General features: G+C 41.7%; 1 protein-coding gene across 1 annotated transcript in view; it reads left to right on the forward strand.

Annotated features, from left to right (window-relative positions):
• Positions 1-18,257, forward strand: part of GSH1 (glutamate-cysteine ligase) — a 102,742-nt gene that overhangs the window by 24,921 nt on the left and 59,564 nt on the right. Inside the window, exons 6-8 of the mRNA XM_087661470.1 lie at positions 13,289-13,357; positions 13,464-13,534; positions 14,349-14,417. Of these exons, the coding sequence (XP_087517596.1) occupies positions 13,289-13,357; positions 13,464-13,534; positions 14,349-14,417 (209 nt within the window). The remainder of the gene's footprint in view (positions 1-13,288; positions 13,358-13,463; positions 13,535-14,348; positions 14,418-18,257) is intronic.

The raw sequence follows: 18,257 nt of genomic DNA on the forward strand, positions 1-18,257 counted from the left end.
CCAACTTGCACATTAAATACACCTGATTAACAAGTGTGGTGATCGCATAGGTAGGTTTCAGCTTCTCCCATATTGCAGAACCTGTATCTAAACCCTTAATGTCTGTCAAAATGTCATGAGTGACACCCATCTTTATGTAAGCCACAGCCTTTTGTTTGACTCTGGCCCAATTTGTATCAGACATTGGTGCGGGCTTATCTTCCTGTAAAGCATCCTTATAATCCTTTAGGAACAATATGTCTTGCATACGGTCTTTCCAAAGGTCAAAGCCATGACCATCAAACCGTTTGATTTCCATCAAACTGTTGATGTTTGAACTAGAAGAAGTTGTAGCCATTTTATGAAGAACACAAGAGTAAATCCCTTGGACTGCAAAAGCACACGCGGAAGCAGCAAATACACTGTTGTTCTTTTTCAAACAGTAGCAAATCTATGTTGTTTGTACATAAACCAGCCACCACGCGGCAAACACTGCAGAAATTTATTGAATTTTGCACAAGTCCCTAGAATTTCAAGTCCAAAATTGCATAAATGTCAGCCAATTTGACCTAGCTAAGCAAAATTTTGCCAATACATGAAAGACCCTAAATTTCTGGGATCCAATGTCAAGAATTTTTTCTAAAAAAAGTAAAATTCTGACTAATTTGGCAAAATCCCCAAATTAATTGAGGTCATACACGCAATGTCTACAATTTCAGACTTCAAAACCACTGATGGGCATAAGCAATGTCAAATTTGGGAGAAGCCCAAATTTTCGAGCTCGATTTTGCACAGATCTAAGATCTGTGCCTCGAGTGCGTGAACCCTGTTAAGACAAAAGAAAAAATCAGAATATTCTCAAATTTTTGATTAAAGAAAAACGAGAATGGGAAAGAAAAGGGGGTTTGTTGACCCGCCAAGCGTCGTGTGACTTGCTAGGCATCACGTAGCTTACATTTGACTGCCTGCCTGCACTCGGACTGATGTTGCGTGTTGTGCTCGGCTGCCTTGGTTACGTCGCGATTGTTGGTCGTCACAAATCCAGCAGCCGTTGCCTTCTGCAGCCCAGTCACGCCATACGCTTGCTTCTGTCTGCTCGGTTCGTCACCACGCCACTAGTTGCTTGAACCGTTCGCCTGCAACTGCCTGGCACACTGATCGCCAAGAACTCCAACTGTCTGCTGGTCGTCAGCACTGTCAGCTGATCCCGTCAGATCTCGGGAAGTGCGCAAAGCCTAATGCTTTGATACCAGTTGTTGGTCCTTAGCTAAGAGTGACAGAAGTTCGAGAAGTGAGCGTGAGAGTGACTGTTGGAGAGAGAGAGAGAGAGAGAGAGAGAGAGAGAGAGAGAGAGAGAGAGAGAGAGAGAGAGAGAGAGAGAGAGAGAGAGAGAGAGAGAGAGAGAGAGGAGAGTCAAGTATGATTCGATATGAGTGTACCAACAATGTGTTGTCACACAAAGAATAAAATGTATTTATACTTAGGGCACGTAAGGGTGTATTCACATGTACAATGTGTGTGTACTATATATGGGGGGGGGGGGGTTTAAATCGGGCCTTTATCCCAACACTCTCGAACCTGTAACAAAAGCTTTGGTGGAGTTGGATACACTAGCTACCACTTTGGTGCCCTCATCATGCTCCAAAATAAGCGGGGCAAGCTCCTCCCATGGAAGCTTCTCACGGGTCCTTGATGTAAGAAGATTGGAGTAGGAGACATCAAACCGGGGAGATGGCAGGTGAATCAAAAGAATCATGGCCATATCCTTTGAAGAGATCATCCTGCCAAGGGACACAAGCTCGTGCATCATGTTCTCCAACATGTTGATATGATCCTTCATGGAAGAAGAATCATCAACAACGAGCATCTGTTTTTTCTTCTCGAGAGTAATCTGATGAGTAAATGTCTTTTGATGGTACAAAGAAGCAAGTTTTGTCCACACTTCCGCTACTTTCTCAACCTATGCACATTGTTAAAAGATGACATACCAGCGAGACAGTAGGGTTTGCGGGGAGGAACATGGAGTAAACTCAGCAAACATGGAGAAGAGAAGCAAAGAGAGAAGAAACTCTGATGAATGAAATGACGAAGTTTTGAATCATGGAGTGAATGTGATACAAGGGAACAAGGGTGCTGTAGCACAAGGAAGATGAAGACAACCACAAACCACGAACCACAATGTCCTTCTGAAGGGGTGTGAGGTTAGTGGAGAGGTTGCAGAGGAGATGATGGACTGAATGAATCAGGTGTGGAGGAATAAATGAGAGAGTGGCCTAAAAATAGGCACAGTCAGTCTAGGATGGCGCCCCTTTTTGGGGCTGCAAACCCTAAACGCAAAACGCAGAAACGCAAAAAATGCAAACTGTAAGTGAAGGGTTTCTTGACACCCCCTCTCAGGCCCAAAAAGCGGAAGAAGAGAAGAGTGAGGTGGAGATGGAATGCTACATGTTGAAGAATGCTTATGCAGCAGGTGCCACTTGGACAGTGTCCCTCGTGGGGAAATTGTTCACTTGTCCAAGTGCCCTAGTACAAAGATGATGAAAACATGCAATGTGGAGGAGAAATGTTAGACTTTGTGTGGTGTCGAGAACCATAAGGATATGCCTGCACTCAATCTCAAGAGTTGGCTCCATGCTGACCAAGTGACCAAGGCAAGAAAAAGAGGAGAAAGAAGATGTAGAGGATCCCTAAGATCCAAGATTTCCACATGAAAGGTAACTTGTAGTAAAGAACAATAGACAGAGTGAATTGGAGAACCCGAAACTCAACCTCAGGAGAGGCGCCACTAGCTCCGTGCATCCATGCAAGAAGGAATACGAAGGCCTTGTCACCAAGTCAGGGCTGAACCTCCAAGGCCCCAATCTAGGTAGATCCTCGAGATCTTAGGTATCAATAGGTGAGATGACCGCTGGAAGGAAGCCACCCCATCCAAGGGTAGAAGAAGAAGGTAAAAGGCCTCCGCCATGGTGTGCAAAGGATTGAGTGGTGGCTGGGGATCCCCTTTGAAACTGGACCAATAGGAGCCCCTTGTGAAGTCGCAGTAGATGTAGATGCCCCCTCGGAGGGCAAAGAAAGAGCCAGCCCCCTTTGAATCCTCCTCTGAGGTAGATAGAGAATCCAAAGGGATCACGAACTCCGAAAGGTTTGAGGATGAAGGAAGTGCCGCCAGTTGTGCTAAAGGTGTCTAGGGTGGTGAAGAATTCCCAGAGGTGGCCTCTCAAACCTGAGTAGGCGAGGGTGAAGGGTGGCGCTCAGTTTGAGCAATGAGTGGGCAGTCGTTTCTTCTCAATAATGGAGCAGACTAGGAAGCCGAAAAAGAGGAAGGAGTCGAGCAGCCATTGTCTCTCGAAGGAGCGGATTGACGAGGAGATGGTATTAAACAATCACTGTTTCTCGATGGAGCAAATTGTAGAACCGCGGGCTATGGTAGCCACTGTATCTGAAAATAGGTGGGAGAAGACTGCCACTGGCATTGCGGCGATCTCCAGGAGGCCACTGGCATTACATATTTTATTTGGTTTTTCTTTTTGGAAGGATCCCTCTTGAAATCTAAACGCTTGAGTTGCATGGCCAGTATGTGAAACGGACAGGAATGTCTAGTGAGTCAAGACTGGATAGTTAAGGTCCAGTATAAGTCTGGAAGAGACTGATGGCACTGTAGATTGACAAGTCTGGAAGAGACTTGTGAAAGTGTATATGGACAAGTGTATTGAAGAACTAGCTTGGAAGAGACTAGTTCAAAGTGAAGATGGACAAATCTCCAAGAGATTAGTCCATGTGGGGTCATCGGTGGAAATTCACTTTCAGTTGAGCTACATTACAGATTTGGATGTAGCCATAGTCTGCAAAGATGATTGAAGATTAGTGGGGATGCAATGGAAGCAACTCCTAAAATTTAGGGAGTTACTATTTTTGGACCCCAGAATCTGTTCGCGTCATTATCTTCGTTTTTGTACGAGGATCAATCCTCTGGTCTGTGCCGAGGTCAAATTCTGCACCGAGGATGGAGAATTTTAGACCGAAAGGTTTAAATAGGAAAATTGTTACATGTATGCCATGTGTCACAATTTGGGCATAAATTCCCAAAAGAGAGAGAGAGGGCAGCACAAAAACGAGTTTCAATGCATGGGGGGCTCATTTTTGTGAAAGGGAGACGGATTGCTGCAGATGGAGAGCTCTTGAGAGCTGGTCTACCTTGTCTATGATGCACAGAGGGCTGAGCTTGCTTCCTACTCTCTCTCTCTCTCCCTGACAGTATGGTTATGCTGCAGAATCAAGGGCCTTTCTTCTGATTCAGGTACAGCTGTGTGGGAATATGCTGTTTTTGCATGAGGCAAGAGCCTCTTTTCTCCAAGAACAGGAGCAGTTGTATGCTGTCCCAGCAGGGACAGGTGAGGGTGGTAACCTCACCAAGTAAGTGTCTGAAACAGCACTGAATCAGTACTGTTTCTGGACTGTTCAGAGGTTAATTCAGTGCCCAATTGATGTCAAAGTCAAGGGGCACTTGGCCCAGATGATGCAGGACAGTGCAGGGAGCAGTATAAACTGAAAACAGGTTTCAGAACAGGTCTGAACCAGTAATTACAGTGGGCTGAATAGTACAGGGAACAGTAAGAGTTGTAACTAGGTTTCAGAACAGGTCTGAACCAGTAAATACAGCAGGCTGAAATGGTCAATTCTGCACTCCAACCAGAAGTTTCAGACTTGGGCAGAGTTTCCCCTCCTGGTCAACTTGATTTGGGTCAGTAATTGTATTGTTATGCTGTCAAATTTCACCCAGAATAGGTGAAAGACAGCCCATTGTACTTTCTCTCTTTTAAAAAATAAAGAAATACCGCAAGGGGCGCCTAACTTAGGCGCCAGCAGGGTGTCTGTGTGGCAACATGAGCATTCTAGCTTCCTGTATTTCTTCTTGATTCTGTGTCTTTAAGTTCAGGTAAAGTGGGCGGCTGTTAAATTGGGTGAAAGCATTTAAATATTTTGGTTGTACACTACCGCCCTTCCCAGTGAACAGGCCGGTTTCGTACCATGTCAAAAGATGACATACTAGCGAGATAGTAGAGTTTGGGGGGAGGAACACGGAGTGAACTCAGCAAACATGGATAAGAGAAGAGAGAAGAAACTTTGATGAATGGAATGATGAAGTTTTGAATCATGGAGTGAATGTGATACAAGGGAACAAGGGTGCCGGAGCACAAGGAAGAGGAAGAGAACCACAAATCACGAACCGCAATGTCCTTTTGAAGGAGTGTGAGGATAGTGGAGAGGCTGGAGAGAAGAGGCGACAGACTGAATGAATCAGCCGTGAGGAATGAATGAGAGAGTGGCCTAAAAATAGGCACAGTCAGTCTAGGATGGCGCCCCTTTTTGGGGTTGCAAACCCTAAACGCAAAACACAGAAACACAAAAACGCAAACTGTAGGTGAAGGGTTTCTCAACACACATGCACTAGGATAGAATCCTATAAGCTCATAAAGAGGAAAGATCGAGCTCTCAAAATGAGTCGATCTCGTAAGGCCGTACGATCCATCGATGATCCAACGGTGGGATCCTCCACTGGACGGGGATAGGGTGGGTAACAAACTCCCAAAGATCGAAGTTATCAAGGATACACTTCACCTTTGCCTTGCATCATCTGTCCTACCTACAAGCATTACCTCCATCCTCGCCTCATGGGACTGTGGCTCTTCATCACATATATATTAAATAACTATGTTGATTTACTTTGCGCGAATTTTAATCTAAATTGATTTTTGCTTTTTCTCATTTGCTTCCTTCTGATCCTTGAAGGAGTGCTCTCTTTTGGGGCGTTTAACCAGTTCCCATGGCCTGTACATTGAGCTTGAGAGCTATACTTAAGTTTGGACCTTGCTCATGTGCATTGTGTCCTTGAGCCACACTAGCTTTTGATGAGCCATGCATAGGCAACTCAGAATCAACCTCAACTGTAAGTCCTTGAGCTTGTTGGTAGAATATGCCATGCTCTAGCTCCAATTGCAAATTTCTTCCTACTTTGTATATCGCCTATCAAAATCTTTTGTACGGGATTAGACACTGCCTTTTTTGAGTTAAGACCTTCTCATGTTTTCTTTATTGAACATACCTTAGTGTGTGTTCAAGGTGTGAACACACCTTAGTGTGTATAAGGTTAGGTGTACAAGTTCTCTCTCTCTCTTACCTCGATCCTCCCAAAGGGGAGTTCCACACACCTTAAATGCTGTTCTTCATTTGCTTCCTCCACCACCCAACAACTTTGTATATTCCAGACTGTTTATTTCTATCTAATAACAGGGAATTGGATAGCAAAACTTTGTAGCCAGCAGTAAATGCTTCCTTACCTTTTAAGTCCTTAAGGATCCAGCAAATGATATGGGCCCTCTGATTTCTTCATTCAGTTGTCCAAACCATTGTTTGTAAGTGCATTCAATTTCTACTGTGCACATAAGTGTGCCTGTCATTATACTGGGGTCATGATTCATGGGCCATCTGGGCAATGGACTGATCTTTCACAAATTAGAGATTTCTCACTTTATTCATAACAGCAATGATGATTGCTCTTCAAGTCTTTCTTATGGGATTCTTGACTCGTATTTGACATCCTTATCAGTTCATGCTGCCCAGGGTGTCCTTGCTTGGAGTAACTGATACTTCCTCGTTAGGGTTGTCAGAAACTGAATAGACCCAACCTAAGGGGTTTCTCAGCACAAGATGGACTGAGGCATGTCATTCCCCAGATTATGAAGGAGCAATCAGATTCTGCTCCTTTCTGGAGACAAATAGCATAGCCAACATGAGATCCACTATCATGTCAGATTTAGCTTGAAATGGACACACAAAGAAAGAGGAAAGGAAGCAATATGAATGTCTGCAAATGGCCAAAGTAACACGTAAGACTGAAGGGTCGATGCAACTGGGCCGTGGTCTATTTCATTGTTGAGCAAAAGCGTGAGGAGACAAGCAGACTAGCGTGAGATCAAGGATGTGAACATTGAGCACGAGATTGTGTAGAGATCTTGCTCATTCACACATTGTGGTAAGGCCCGAAACTGACTAACAGCTAAAGCACTCTCGACTATTGTAACAATTGAATGTGCAGCTGAGAACATCTATATGGGTCCCTCTCAAACTCTAATTAAAGTATACATTTTTCCCTCAAATTTCACACAACCACCTCACAATCACCACAGATATTGACAGACTTCATCGATAGAAGGCTTGTACCATAGGTTACCAAAAAGGACTGCATGCTGTGACCTGTCTATGTGTGCCCAAGGTCTGATCTTGTGGGGAGAACTTAACACGATTCAATGTCTGGAAGAGGTTGCAAGCTATTAAACAATGTAAAAATTATTTAGTTCACATGCTTAGGATGGGTAGATTGAATAGACTATTTTTAAGTTGTTGCCAATTGCTGTCACTGATATTCTGCTGCTAGGTAGGGTCATTACACGAAACAACTCTCTCTCTCTCTCTCAACTGCATCTAGTTCTAAGTATAGTAGCTATCTCAAAATTTAATATATTAATGAGCATACACTGAATGTAAGGTTGAAGTGGTGTCCAATCTTGGATTGGTAATAACTCGGCCTGTGTCAAAATATTTGTTACTTATATGTCTATCTGTTGGGATAAAGGCCTGTTTTCACCTCCGTGTATAGTACACGTACATTATTCAATTGTACATGTGAATGCACCCTTATATGCCCTAAGTATAAATACATTTTATTCTTTGTGTACCAACACATTTGTTGGTACACTCAAAATCTAATCGTACTTTCACTCTCCCTCTCTGACTCTCGGTCACTCTCACTCCTCGACCTGTTGCTCATCCTCAGATCCAACAACTGGTATCAGAGCTGAAGGTACAAGCCGACAGTCACTCGTCATTGAAACTGACAGGTCAAACAGACTGCTCACAATTTTCACTAGTCGTCAGGTTCTACCAGCTGAGCAGAAGACTGCTCCCGGTGACTAGTAGGCGACTGAGCGTGCAGCAACATGTGACAGGGCAGCAGTGGGTGACGGGTAGTGGCAGGTCAATGACCAGGAAATGGCTGCAGTCGGGTGACAGTCAAGTCGTAGTCGACGGTCTCCATGTCAGCGCACGGCTGACTGCTGCAACGACGTGAGGGGGAAAGACCGGCGGACAGAGCAGAATGTAGGCGCATGACGGAATAGAGGCGACCGGTCGTGTCACGTGACTGACGCGATAGGGCGGCAAGCCCCCCCCCCCCCCCCCCCCCCCCCCCACACACACACACACACACGGAACACGTTGCAGGCCCCGCTTGTCAATTTTCTGGTCAGAAAATTTTCTCATTACTTTCCCTTGGTGGGAGTTCATGCGTGAAAGCATAGTCATCAATTATGTGCAACTTTGAGCCCGAAAATTTGGGGCTTTTCCCGGATTTGATCTCGTCCATGCTTGACAGCGACATTTAGGTTAGAAATTGCAGACATTGTGTGTGGTGACCTCAATCAAATTGGGGATTTTGCCAAATTTGTCAGAATTTTACTCTTTTGAGTAAAATTTCTTGACATTGGACCCCAGAAAATGGGGGACTTTTCATGCATTGGTAAAAATTTGCTCAGCTGGGTCAGATTGGCTGACATCTATGCACTATTGGACCTGGAATTTTGGGGCTTTTTGCAGAATTTGATAAATTTTTGCAGTTTTTACCGTGTGGTAGCTGGTTTATGTACAAACAACAGAGATTTGCTACTGTTTGAAAAAGAACAGCAGTATATTTGCTGGTTCCGTGTGTGCTTCCGCAGTACAGGGCATTTACTCTTGTGCTCGTGATAAAATGGCTGCAACTTCTTCTAGTTCAGACATCAAGAGTTTGATGGAAATCAAACGGTTTGATGGTCATGGCTTTGACCTTTGGAAAGACCATATGCAAGACATATTGTTCCTAAAGGATTGTAAGGATACTTTGCAGGAAGATAAACCCGCACAAATATCTGATGTAGATTGGGCTAGAGTCAACAAAAAGGCTGTGGCTTACATAAAGATGGGTGTCACTCATGACATTTTGACAGACATTAAGGGTTTAGATACAGGTTATGCAATATGGGAGAAGTTGAAAACTACCTATAAGATTACCACACTTGTTAATCAGGTGTATTTAATGTGCAAGTTGGTGAATATGTGACTGGATGAGTCAAAGCCTGCAGCTGAGCACTTGAGTGCATTTACAGGCATTTTAAATCAACTCAAGGATGCAAATTTGGATTTTGGTGATAAGTTGAGGGGGATCTTTTTGATCATGACACTACCTGATTCTTGGGAGACCTTGATGGTTTCCCTCAGCAATAATCCCAATCTCTTATGTGATGGGGTGAGGGGTTTAATCTTGAATGAAGAAATTAGACGTACGTCTAGTGGAGAAGGCAACAACTTAGCTTATAATGTAAGAGGCAAGGCTGAAAAGAAAAATGCAAATGTAGGACAGAGAAACAGAAGCAAAAGCAAAGGAAAGGAAAAGAGTGACATTACTTGCTATCACTACAGTGAGAAGGGCCACAAGAAGCCTGATTGCAGATATTACAAGAAGGAACAAGAGAGAAAGAAGAACGCAGGATAGAAAAAGGAGGAAGAGGATGGGACATATGCATTTGAGGCAGACAAAGGCAAGGTAAAGGCGAATATGGCCTTCAGTGTAGTCATAGAGGAGCTTTCGGATAGAGAGGCTAATGTATTATGTGCAGTTGATTATGATGCCCTTGTATGTCACATGTAGGATTTGTAGATTACCAAGGCTGATGTGATTGATGCACTTTTGTTAGTTGATGATGGTGTCACTCAGACTTGGATTGCAGACTCTGGTGTCTCTTTCCATGTAACTCCTTGCTTGGAATATTTTGGTATGTTCAATGCAGGCAGTTATGGAAAGGTGTATCTTGGAAATAACCATGCTTGCAACATTGATGGGATTGGCACTGCACACTTGTCTTTAGACAATGGCTAAAAAGCTTGTGTTGAAAGATGTCAGATATGTGCCTAGCATTAAAAAGAGTTTACTATCTGTTGGTCAGCTTGACTTGCATGGCTACACCACACTGTTTGGTGGTGGTTTGTGGAAAGTGAAAAAGGGTTCCATGTTGATTGCAAAAGGAACTAAGAAGGGCAGTTTGTATTGTTTGCACTGTAAAGCCTTGAATGGCAAGTTTCTTGCAGTTGCTGATATTTGCAGCCACTTGGAGTTATGGCATAAGAGATTAGGCCATATGAGCCAAAAAGGACTTGATGTCCTTACCTCTCTGAAGAGGGTTGATGGAAAAGGCTTTAAACTTGACTTTTGTAATGAGTGTCACTTTGGAAAGCAAATAAAAAGTTCATTTTACTGTGGTGTCTCTCGTAAGTCCAATGTCTTGGACTTTGTGCATTCTCATGTATGTTGTATGCCCGTGAAATCGTTGGGTGGTGCTGCATATTTTATCTCCTTTATTGATGATTGTTCCAAGAAGATTTGGGTATACTTGCTGAAAAAGAAAAGTGAAGTGTTTGTTGTTTTTAAAACTTTTCATGCATTTGTGACCACTTGAATAGGTACAAAGCTGAAATGCTTGAGAACTGATAATGGGGGTGAGTTCACATCAATTGAATTCAATTCCTTTTGTGACTTGCATGGTATTAAGAGGGAGCTTATAGCCCCTTACAACCCTTCTTCAAATGGGGTTGCTGAAAGATATAATAGGACTTTATTTGAAAGAGTGTGGTGCATGCTGTCCATTGCTAATCCGCCTCATGAATTTTGGGGAGAGGCGCTCAAAACCGCGGTTCACATTTGCAACCGCTTTCCAAACAGGTTCTTAAATAATGGCATATTCGAGGAGGTTTGGTCTGGCAAATCGGCCTCATATGACCATTTACACATGTTTGGCTGTGATGCTTTTGTGCATGTTAGGGATGAGCTGAGAAACAAAGTTGACTCAAAATCCAAGAAAATTATTTGCAGCCGTAATGTTGTGTTAAATGAGGAAAAATTGCTGAAAGGTACTTTAGCCTCTAATGAAAATATGAAAAAGGTGAAGTTTCAGAGTTTACAGCCACCTATTACTTCAGAAAATGAGCCTCATGGTGCTGTACCACAGGCTGAAATTGATGATCAGCTAGCTATTTTTGAGCCATATGATGATGGACAACAAATAGGAGCACAAGGAGCTTATGGACAGCAAGATAGGCTTGCTGATTATGAAAATGCAGGTACTGGAAATGAAAATGAAGGTGCTGTACATCATGAACAGCATGTTGAAAATGGCTTACACCAGCCAATAAATGCTGAAAATGCCATACCTCCAAATGTAGACCCGATTCCTGGAAATGTAGATCATTGGGTACGTAGGTCTACACGCGTAAGAAGGCAAGCACACAGGTTTGACCCCTCCTTGCATTATGTGATGCTTATAGATGAGGGTGAGCCTCTTACATACAAAGAGGTCAAGTTATGCCCATTTAGCAATAAGTGGGAGCTAGCTATGCAGGAAGAGATTAAATCTCTATATGCAAATGATACTTGGGATCTTGTGACTCTCCCCAAGGGAAGGAAGCCACCTCCAAACAAATGGGTTTACAAAGTAAAGATGGTTGATGGGAAATCCAAGTACAAGGCAAGGCTAGTTGCCAAAGGATATGCACAAAAGGAAGGGATTGACTTCCAAGAGGTCTTCTCACCTGTTGTGACGATGACTACTCTACGTGTGCTTTTTGCTCTCACTATTGTTTTAGACTTAGAGCTGTATCAAATGGATGTAAAAACAGCTTTCTTGCATGGCGACATTGATGAGGAAATCTACATGAAACAGCCTGAGGGCTTTGTAGTTCCTGGAAAAGAGTAGATGGTGTGTAAGCTAAAATGCAGCATGTATGGGCTGAAGCAAGCACCACGGCAGTGGTACAAAAAGTTTGACACTTTTATGCTATGTCATGAGTTTACACGCAGCCATGTAGATCATTGCTTGTACATGAAAAAGGATACAGATGGCAGCCCCATCATACTTGTTTTGTATGTGGATGATATGTTGCTAGCTAGGAAAAGAAAAATTGGCTTGGATGCTCTCAAAAATCAGCTGAAATTAGCCTTTTCCATGAAAGATTTGGGGAATGCAGAGCATATTTTGGGGATGAGGATTCATAGAGATAAAGGCAAAAATTATTGTTTTTATCTCAAGAAAAGTACATTGAAAAGGTACTGGACAGATTTAACGTGGCTGAAGCTAAGCCTTTTGGGGTACCCTTACCTCCTTACCTGAAGCTTAGTAAAGCCAATAGCCCAAAAGATGATGTGGAAGCAAATGTTATTAAGGGAGTCCCTTATGCATCAGCTTGTGGCTCTCATATGTATGTTATGGTTGCTACTCGTCCAGACATTGCTCATGCAATGGGAGTTGCTAGAAGGTTTATGCCAAATCCTTGTAAAACACATTGGGAGGTTGTCAAGTGTATTCTTCGATACCTAAAGGGTACACAAAAAAAGTGTATTTGCTATGGGTAGGGTGCACTTAATTTGTAGGGATATTGTGATGCAGATATGGCAGGTGACTTGGACACTCATAGGTCCAATAGCGGGTATGTCTTTACAGTTGCTGGTGGGGCCGTTTCTTGGTGTTCCAGGTTGTAGAACATTGTCGCACTGAGTACTACTTAAGTTGAATACATATCAGCTACTGAAGCTTCTAAGGAAGCTATATGGTTGAGTAGACTTGGAGAGGATCTCGGCATGTCTATTAGTATATAGATGTGCGATATCACTTTATCAGACAGATTGTGGAAGATGGTCTAATCACATTGACCAAGATCAAAACACAGGACAACCCTGCAGATGTTCTCACTAAAAGTCTAAGCAAAGCTCAGCATGAGCATTGCATACGCCTAGTGGGAGTTGGTTAGAGGTTCACTTCAGACCTTTAAGTGGGAGGTTGTTGGGATAAAGGCCCATTTTCACCTCCGTGTATAGTACACCCATATTATTCAGTTGTTCATGTGAATGCACCCTTATATGCCCTAAGTATAAATACATTTTATTCCTTGTGTACCAAAACATTTGTTGGTACACTCAAAATCTAATTGTACTTTCACTCTCCCTCTCTAACTCTCGGTCACTCTCACTCCTTGGACTGCTACTCATCCTCAAATCCAACGCTATCTGCATCAGCAAAGCTTTGTGCCAAGATTGATACAACAAACAGCAACTGCACTTTTGTTGCTGCGTTGCTATAATTTGTTATTTTTTCTTAAATTTTGGTTTTTGGTTTTCAACTCACAAATTGGTTGATCATGTAACAAGTTTAACAAATACCTTGAGCAGGTTAATTTGGACTTCAGCTCAGAGGAAGATATGGTGAAGAAGTTCAGAGTGGGGCTTGCATTACAGCCGGTGAGAAGTTTTATTACCGTCTTATGATACATGCTTTATCCTCTTAACTGTAAGTTTACCTCTGTAGATGATGCATAGTGCTCACAAACACACTATTGCATTTCAGATTGCAACAGCACTCTTTGCAAATTCTCCTTTCAAAGAAGGGAAACCTAATGGGTTTCTAAGTTACAGAAGGTTAGCCTGCTTTTACAAAGAATGATTTCTGGTTTACTGTCATTTTACAGTATGGCTTTAGACAATTGTATTTTTCTTTGTGGGATGATTTCAAAGTGTTAGCATATTAGGTACATTAAAAGAGGCCTTTAGAAAAATAGAATCAGGTTACAAAAATGCGAAAATAGAATCAGCTAGAGGATGAGCCTACAAATAGTGCCTATTGTGTAGACAAAGGTAGGAGTGTCATGAAGCAGCTTACTAGGTTTCATGTCCTTCTTTTTAGGGCCATCTATGATAGATTAGGACTACTTTAGGGGTTTTCACTAGGGCTGGGTTAGGAGTATATATAGGTCAGCTTTGTATTGGATTGGGGCTTTTTCATCACTTTGAACCTACATGATTTCATAGAGAGCTTCTGTCCCACCATATTCTGGAGTGTGTTCGAGGTCCATTGTAGTTTGAAGGTGAGTACCACACTCCTGCACATGGTTATTAATCCTGTCATTGATGTAGAAGTGCAGGATACCTGAGTGACATAATTTGTGAGTACACCAGATTGCACGCCAACATCTTTCACCTCCATATCTGCATATATTTTTTGGGGTTTCTGCTGTGTATTATGCTCCCTGACAGTGAGCCACATCTTGAACTGTATAATGCCACAATCTCATACTCACATTGGCCTTAACGTACACTTGCTAAACCTCCATTAATGGGTTGGTCCCAGGTTAATAGCCAAACTTAATGCGAGGGAAGTGGTTCTTACTTGATATTTACATGGTTTAGTATATGTGTTTTGAGTTTCATTGGTACTATTTTCAATAATTTGCAGTGAAATCTGGAAGGATGTAGACAAGTCCAGAACTGGCATGCTTCCGTTTGTCTTTGATGATGATTTTGGGTAACTATGATTCCCACACTCCTTGATTTTCAGAAATTGGATTACTTGTTTTACAAGTATTACATTATTTGTGTTCTCAGCAGTTAACTAACAGTTTTATTGAATCTACTGAAAGGTATCAATTGCCTTAGGCTGTGTATTATCTTTTTTTCTAGTGAATAATCTATGTGAGCTATGCAATCTAGGGCTGATGGAGATAAGAAAAATAGAAACCATCACTACTGCAAGAAGTTAACTTTGACTTGGACACCTTCACTTTAGCCAGTAAGAAGATAGGAAAATTTTGCCATGTGGATAAATAGGCCAGACGTTTGAGTTTCTGGTGCATTTGAAGAGTGAATTCCAAAGAGGTTCATAAGGATCTGAGTTTAGTGATTCTATTTTGAATGGCGATATAAGCTGGCTAAGGGGAGTAATTTCAAGATTTTTCTTAGTCAGACTAGTTTCTTCGGTCTCTCTCTGGAATCCTCCACCACATTTTTAAACAGAGTCGATTCCTTTGATGATCTGAAATTCTTGGTTAGGGTTTGGGGCCATGAAGTTTTGATGACAATCACGTGGCAGCTATCAGTCTCCCTGTGATTCCTGAAGTAAGAATTTTCAAAGCTGATAGTTATTAGGTATTCTCCCAAAGCTAAGCTCTGAAAAGGCGAATCCTCTTTCTTTTCTTCCCTTCTTGCAAGAAGAGAATGTAGCTTCCACTGATTTAACATTTGAGCTTTTTGTGAATTTTGAAAGCTAGCCTTATTCTGAGTTTGCTTTTTAATTCTTTTTGCTATTAAGGAAGAGTACATAGCATGTTTGGGGTAATTGAGGGAGAGAAGACAAGTGTTAAGTTTGTTTTTGTTTTGTTTTCTAAACACGAATGTATTCAAAATTCTATATTCTAACAGCTTGTCCAGAGTCCAAGTCATTAATCTATGGCCTAGGACAAACCAAATGGATGGTACTTTTGTGTGTGGACATCCCACTATATATTAGAATACAGATCTGGCAATAATTGCCTGGGGTTTTCTTCTAGGAAGAACAAATACTCCTAATAATCAGCACTTTTGTAATGGCCTTGCCTGAATAAGCAACTGAGACAGATCTTTGTGCACACATGGAAGGCCCCTTTAGCTTATTTGTATTATAGAAAAGATTTGTTTATAATATCTGGGATTGAAAGTAAAGTGAGTTTAGATTAAGGATAGATTATCTGCCATCAAGCAGAGTATACGTGTTTGATTTCCATTAACCTGGACAGTTGCATTTTAAGGAACAAAATACAGTTGCTTGCATGTGGTCAAGAATTTGTAATATTTTCTCGGAGAATTTCAAGAAACTAGGTACAAAATACAGTGCTTTCATGTGGTACATAAATTTGTAATATTCTTTAGGAGAATTCAAAGAAACTGAAAGCTGCTTTTCAAGGAACAAAATGCAGTTGCTTGCATGTGATCAAGAATTTGTAATATTCTTTAGGAGAATTTCAAGAAACTGAAAGCTGCTTTTCAAGGAACAAAATACAGTTGCTTGCATGTGATCAATAATTTGTAATATTCTTTAGGAGAATTTCGAGAAACTAGGATTTTCTTGCAGTTCCCTTGCAAACACTAATTTGATTCTTCATATACATTGGTGGCATTATTTTAATCCAATAAGTTGATTAAAACATTGAAACTTACCCTTTGTTGATTCATACCCAAGCCAAATGCACTTGATTAGAGAGGGGAATCAACAACATCTTGTTTTAATTAATGAGATAGAAGCTGATCCTGAATAACATTTGGAATTGCAAGCATGGAGTTTTGCTGAGTAGGAGTTGGTTGCTAAAGATCTATCTCCTGTTAAGCTACCTAAAATTGTTCTATAAAGGGGGACTTGGTGTACACCCCAATTTCATCCCCTTCATCTTCACCTTCAATGTCGGCAACCCATCATCATTAGCTCATCTCATCATCACTGCTTGTGCCTGCTGTCCAGTGTGCTGCCCTACTGCCAATTGCCAGCTGCCACTGCTGCTGTATGGCTTGTTGCCACACCCTGCTCTTTTCACACTGCTGTACCCTCTCTATCAGCTGCATTTTCTGCCTATTCAACCTGCTGCCATTGTCACTGGCACTCAGATTAGTTGCATTTTCTCTCCTAGCAGCTAGGCAACCTTCAGGACAGCTACTTCAGCCTCATATCTCCTGTGTTTACTGCTGTTAAAGTCAGCTGCCACCATTGCTAGTATACCAACTGCTGCATTTTGCCTCAGTCTAGCATCTGCTCACCCTGGCGACCATTTTGACATCTGTGTTTTGTTACTATCTGCTGTGTTCCAGTCATAGTCATATGCTGCTTTGACAGCCCCTTGCATAGCTGTCACAGCCTGCTCAGCCTTCCAGCACATCCTTCATCATCGGCATTGGTGGGTTGCTGCAATCGGGATCTGTCATGGAGGACAACAGTCTTTGTCACTCTCCCCCAGCCTGCTCCCATGAGAGAGAGTGGCTGTTGGACAGCTTTTGCTTGTGGAAAGCACTCAGTTGTGTCCTCCAGTTTGCATGGAGGTAGCCATTCTAAAATTATCCATAGAGATCCATCTTCATTGTGTTCTTAAATGTTCCAAGTGTTTGTTCTTATACTTTTTATAGATATGGATATCAATTAGAAAGACTACAACAAAATGATCTAGGTTTGGCCATACGGCATCATTCCTGTATGCGGCTGGCACATTGGTAAGACCAAAAGGCATTACCAAAAACTCATAGTACACTTATTTGGTCCAAAGGCTGTTTTGGAAGCATCTTTGATCTTAGTTTTGACCTAATCTTTGCCAAATTTCAAGTCTATATTTACAAAGAATTTAGTCCATTGCAATTGGTCAAAAAGTTCCTTAGTACACAGCATTAGAAATCTGTTTTTCATCGTAATATTATTGAGTGCTCTATAGTTGACACAAAGTTGCATAGGAACTTTTTTCGTTCCACCAATAAAATTTATAGAGCCCAGGGTGGATCGCTAGGTCTTATAAACCCCTTCTCTAGATATTCTTCAATTTGCCTTTCCATCTCTACATGTGCTTCACAAAGCCTTTAGAAATAGCCTTAGCTTTTTTGACTGATTCCTTTGGATGGTTAATCTTTCTTCTATCAGAAGGCAATCCATGATGCAAATCCTTAGGAATAAAACTTCAAATCCATCTAGTAAATCAATCAATTCAGTCTTTATTCATGTATATACATGCATGAAGAATTACTTATCCATTTCGAAAGTAGAAAAAGTTTGTACATCAGGCAAACACCAAACCATATAATCACAAGTGTGTTTGCCCATAAGTTTTTAAACGTACTAGACACATTGTATGAATTGTACTTAACTACCTTGAAGGTTTAGATGACATACTTTTGACAAGAGTGTCATATACAATTTATAAAGTTGTGAGTGGCTGAATTATCTATCATGACTCTAATCCATTGCCTTGCAATAAATCCATGCATTCTTACTAATTCATGTGGCCCAAACGTGGGCTGTGACATGAATGGTGACATGTAACATTGATGTGTGTTGTCCATATTCATAACCTCCAAAGATTTATACTTTTTCATGCCCTGATCTAACTATTGTTTGCAGTACGTGCACTTGTTTTTTTACCTTCCCTTGTTAAAAAAATTATTTTCATATTTTCTGTTTCTAGTTTAGGACAGCTCCATGCAAAGTGGCTAGATAGCAGACAAGAAATTTCCTTTTTACCTTTATCAAAGTTCTTTCTAGTTGCGATTGAAGTTTTCTATCTTTGGTGAAAGTGGTGAGGGATGGTTTTGGGTTGGTGAATTGCTTGACCCTTGCTTTTGGTAGCTTGTGTATTGGTCA

The sequence above is a fragment of the Lygodium microphyllum genome, chromosome 21 (assembly GCF_053477565.2).
Source record: "Lygodium microphyllum isolate KBCC chromosome 21, Lygodium_microphyllum_v1.1.10, whole genome shotgun sequence".
Classification (NCBI taxonomy): Eukaryota; Viridiplantae; Streptophyta; class Polypodiopsida; order Schizaeales; family Lygodiaceae; genus Lygodium; species Lygodium microphyllum.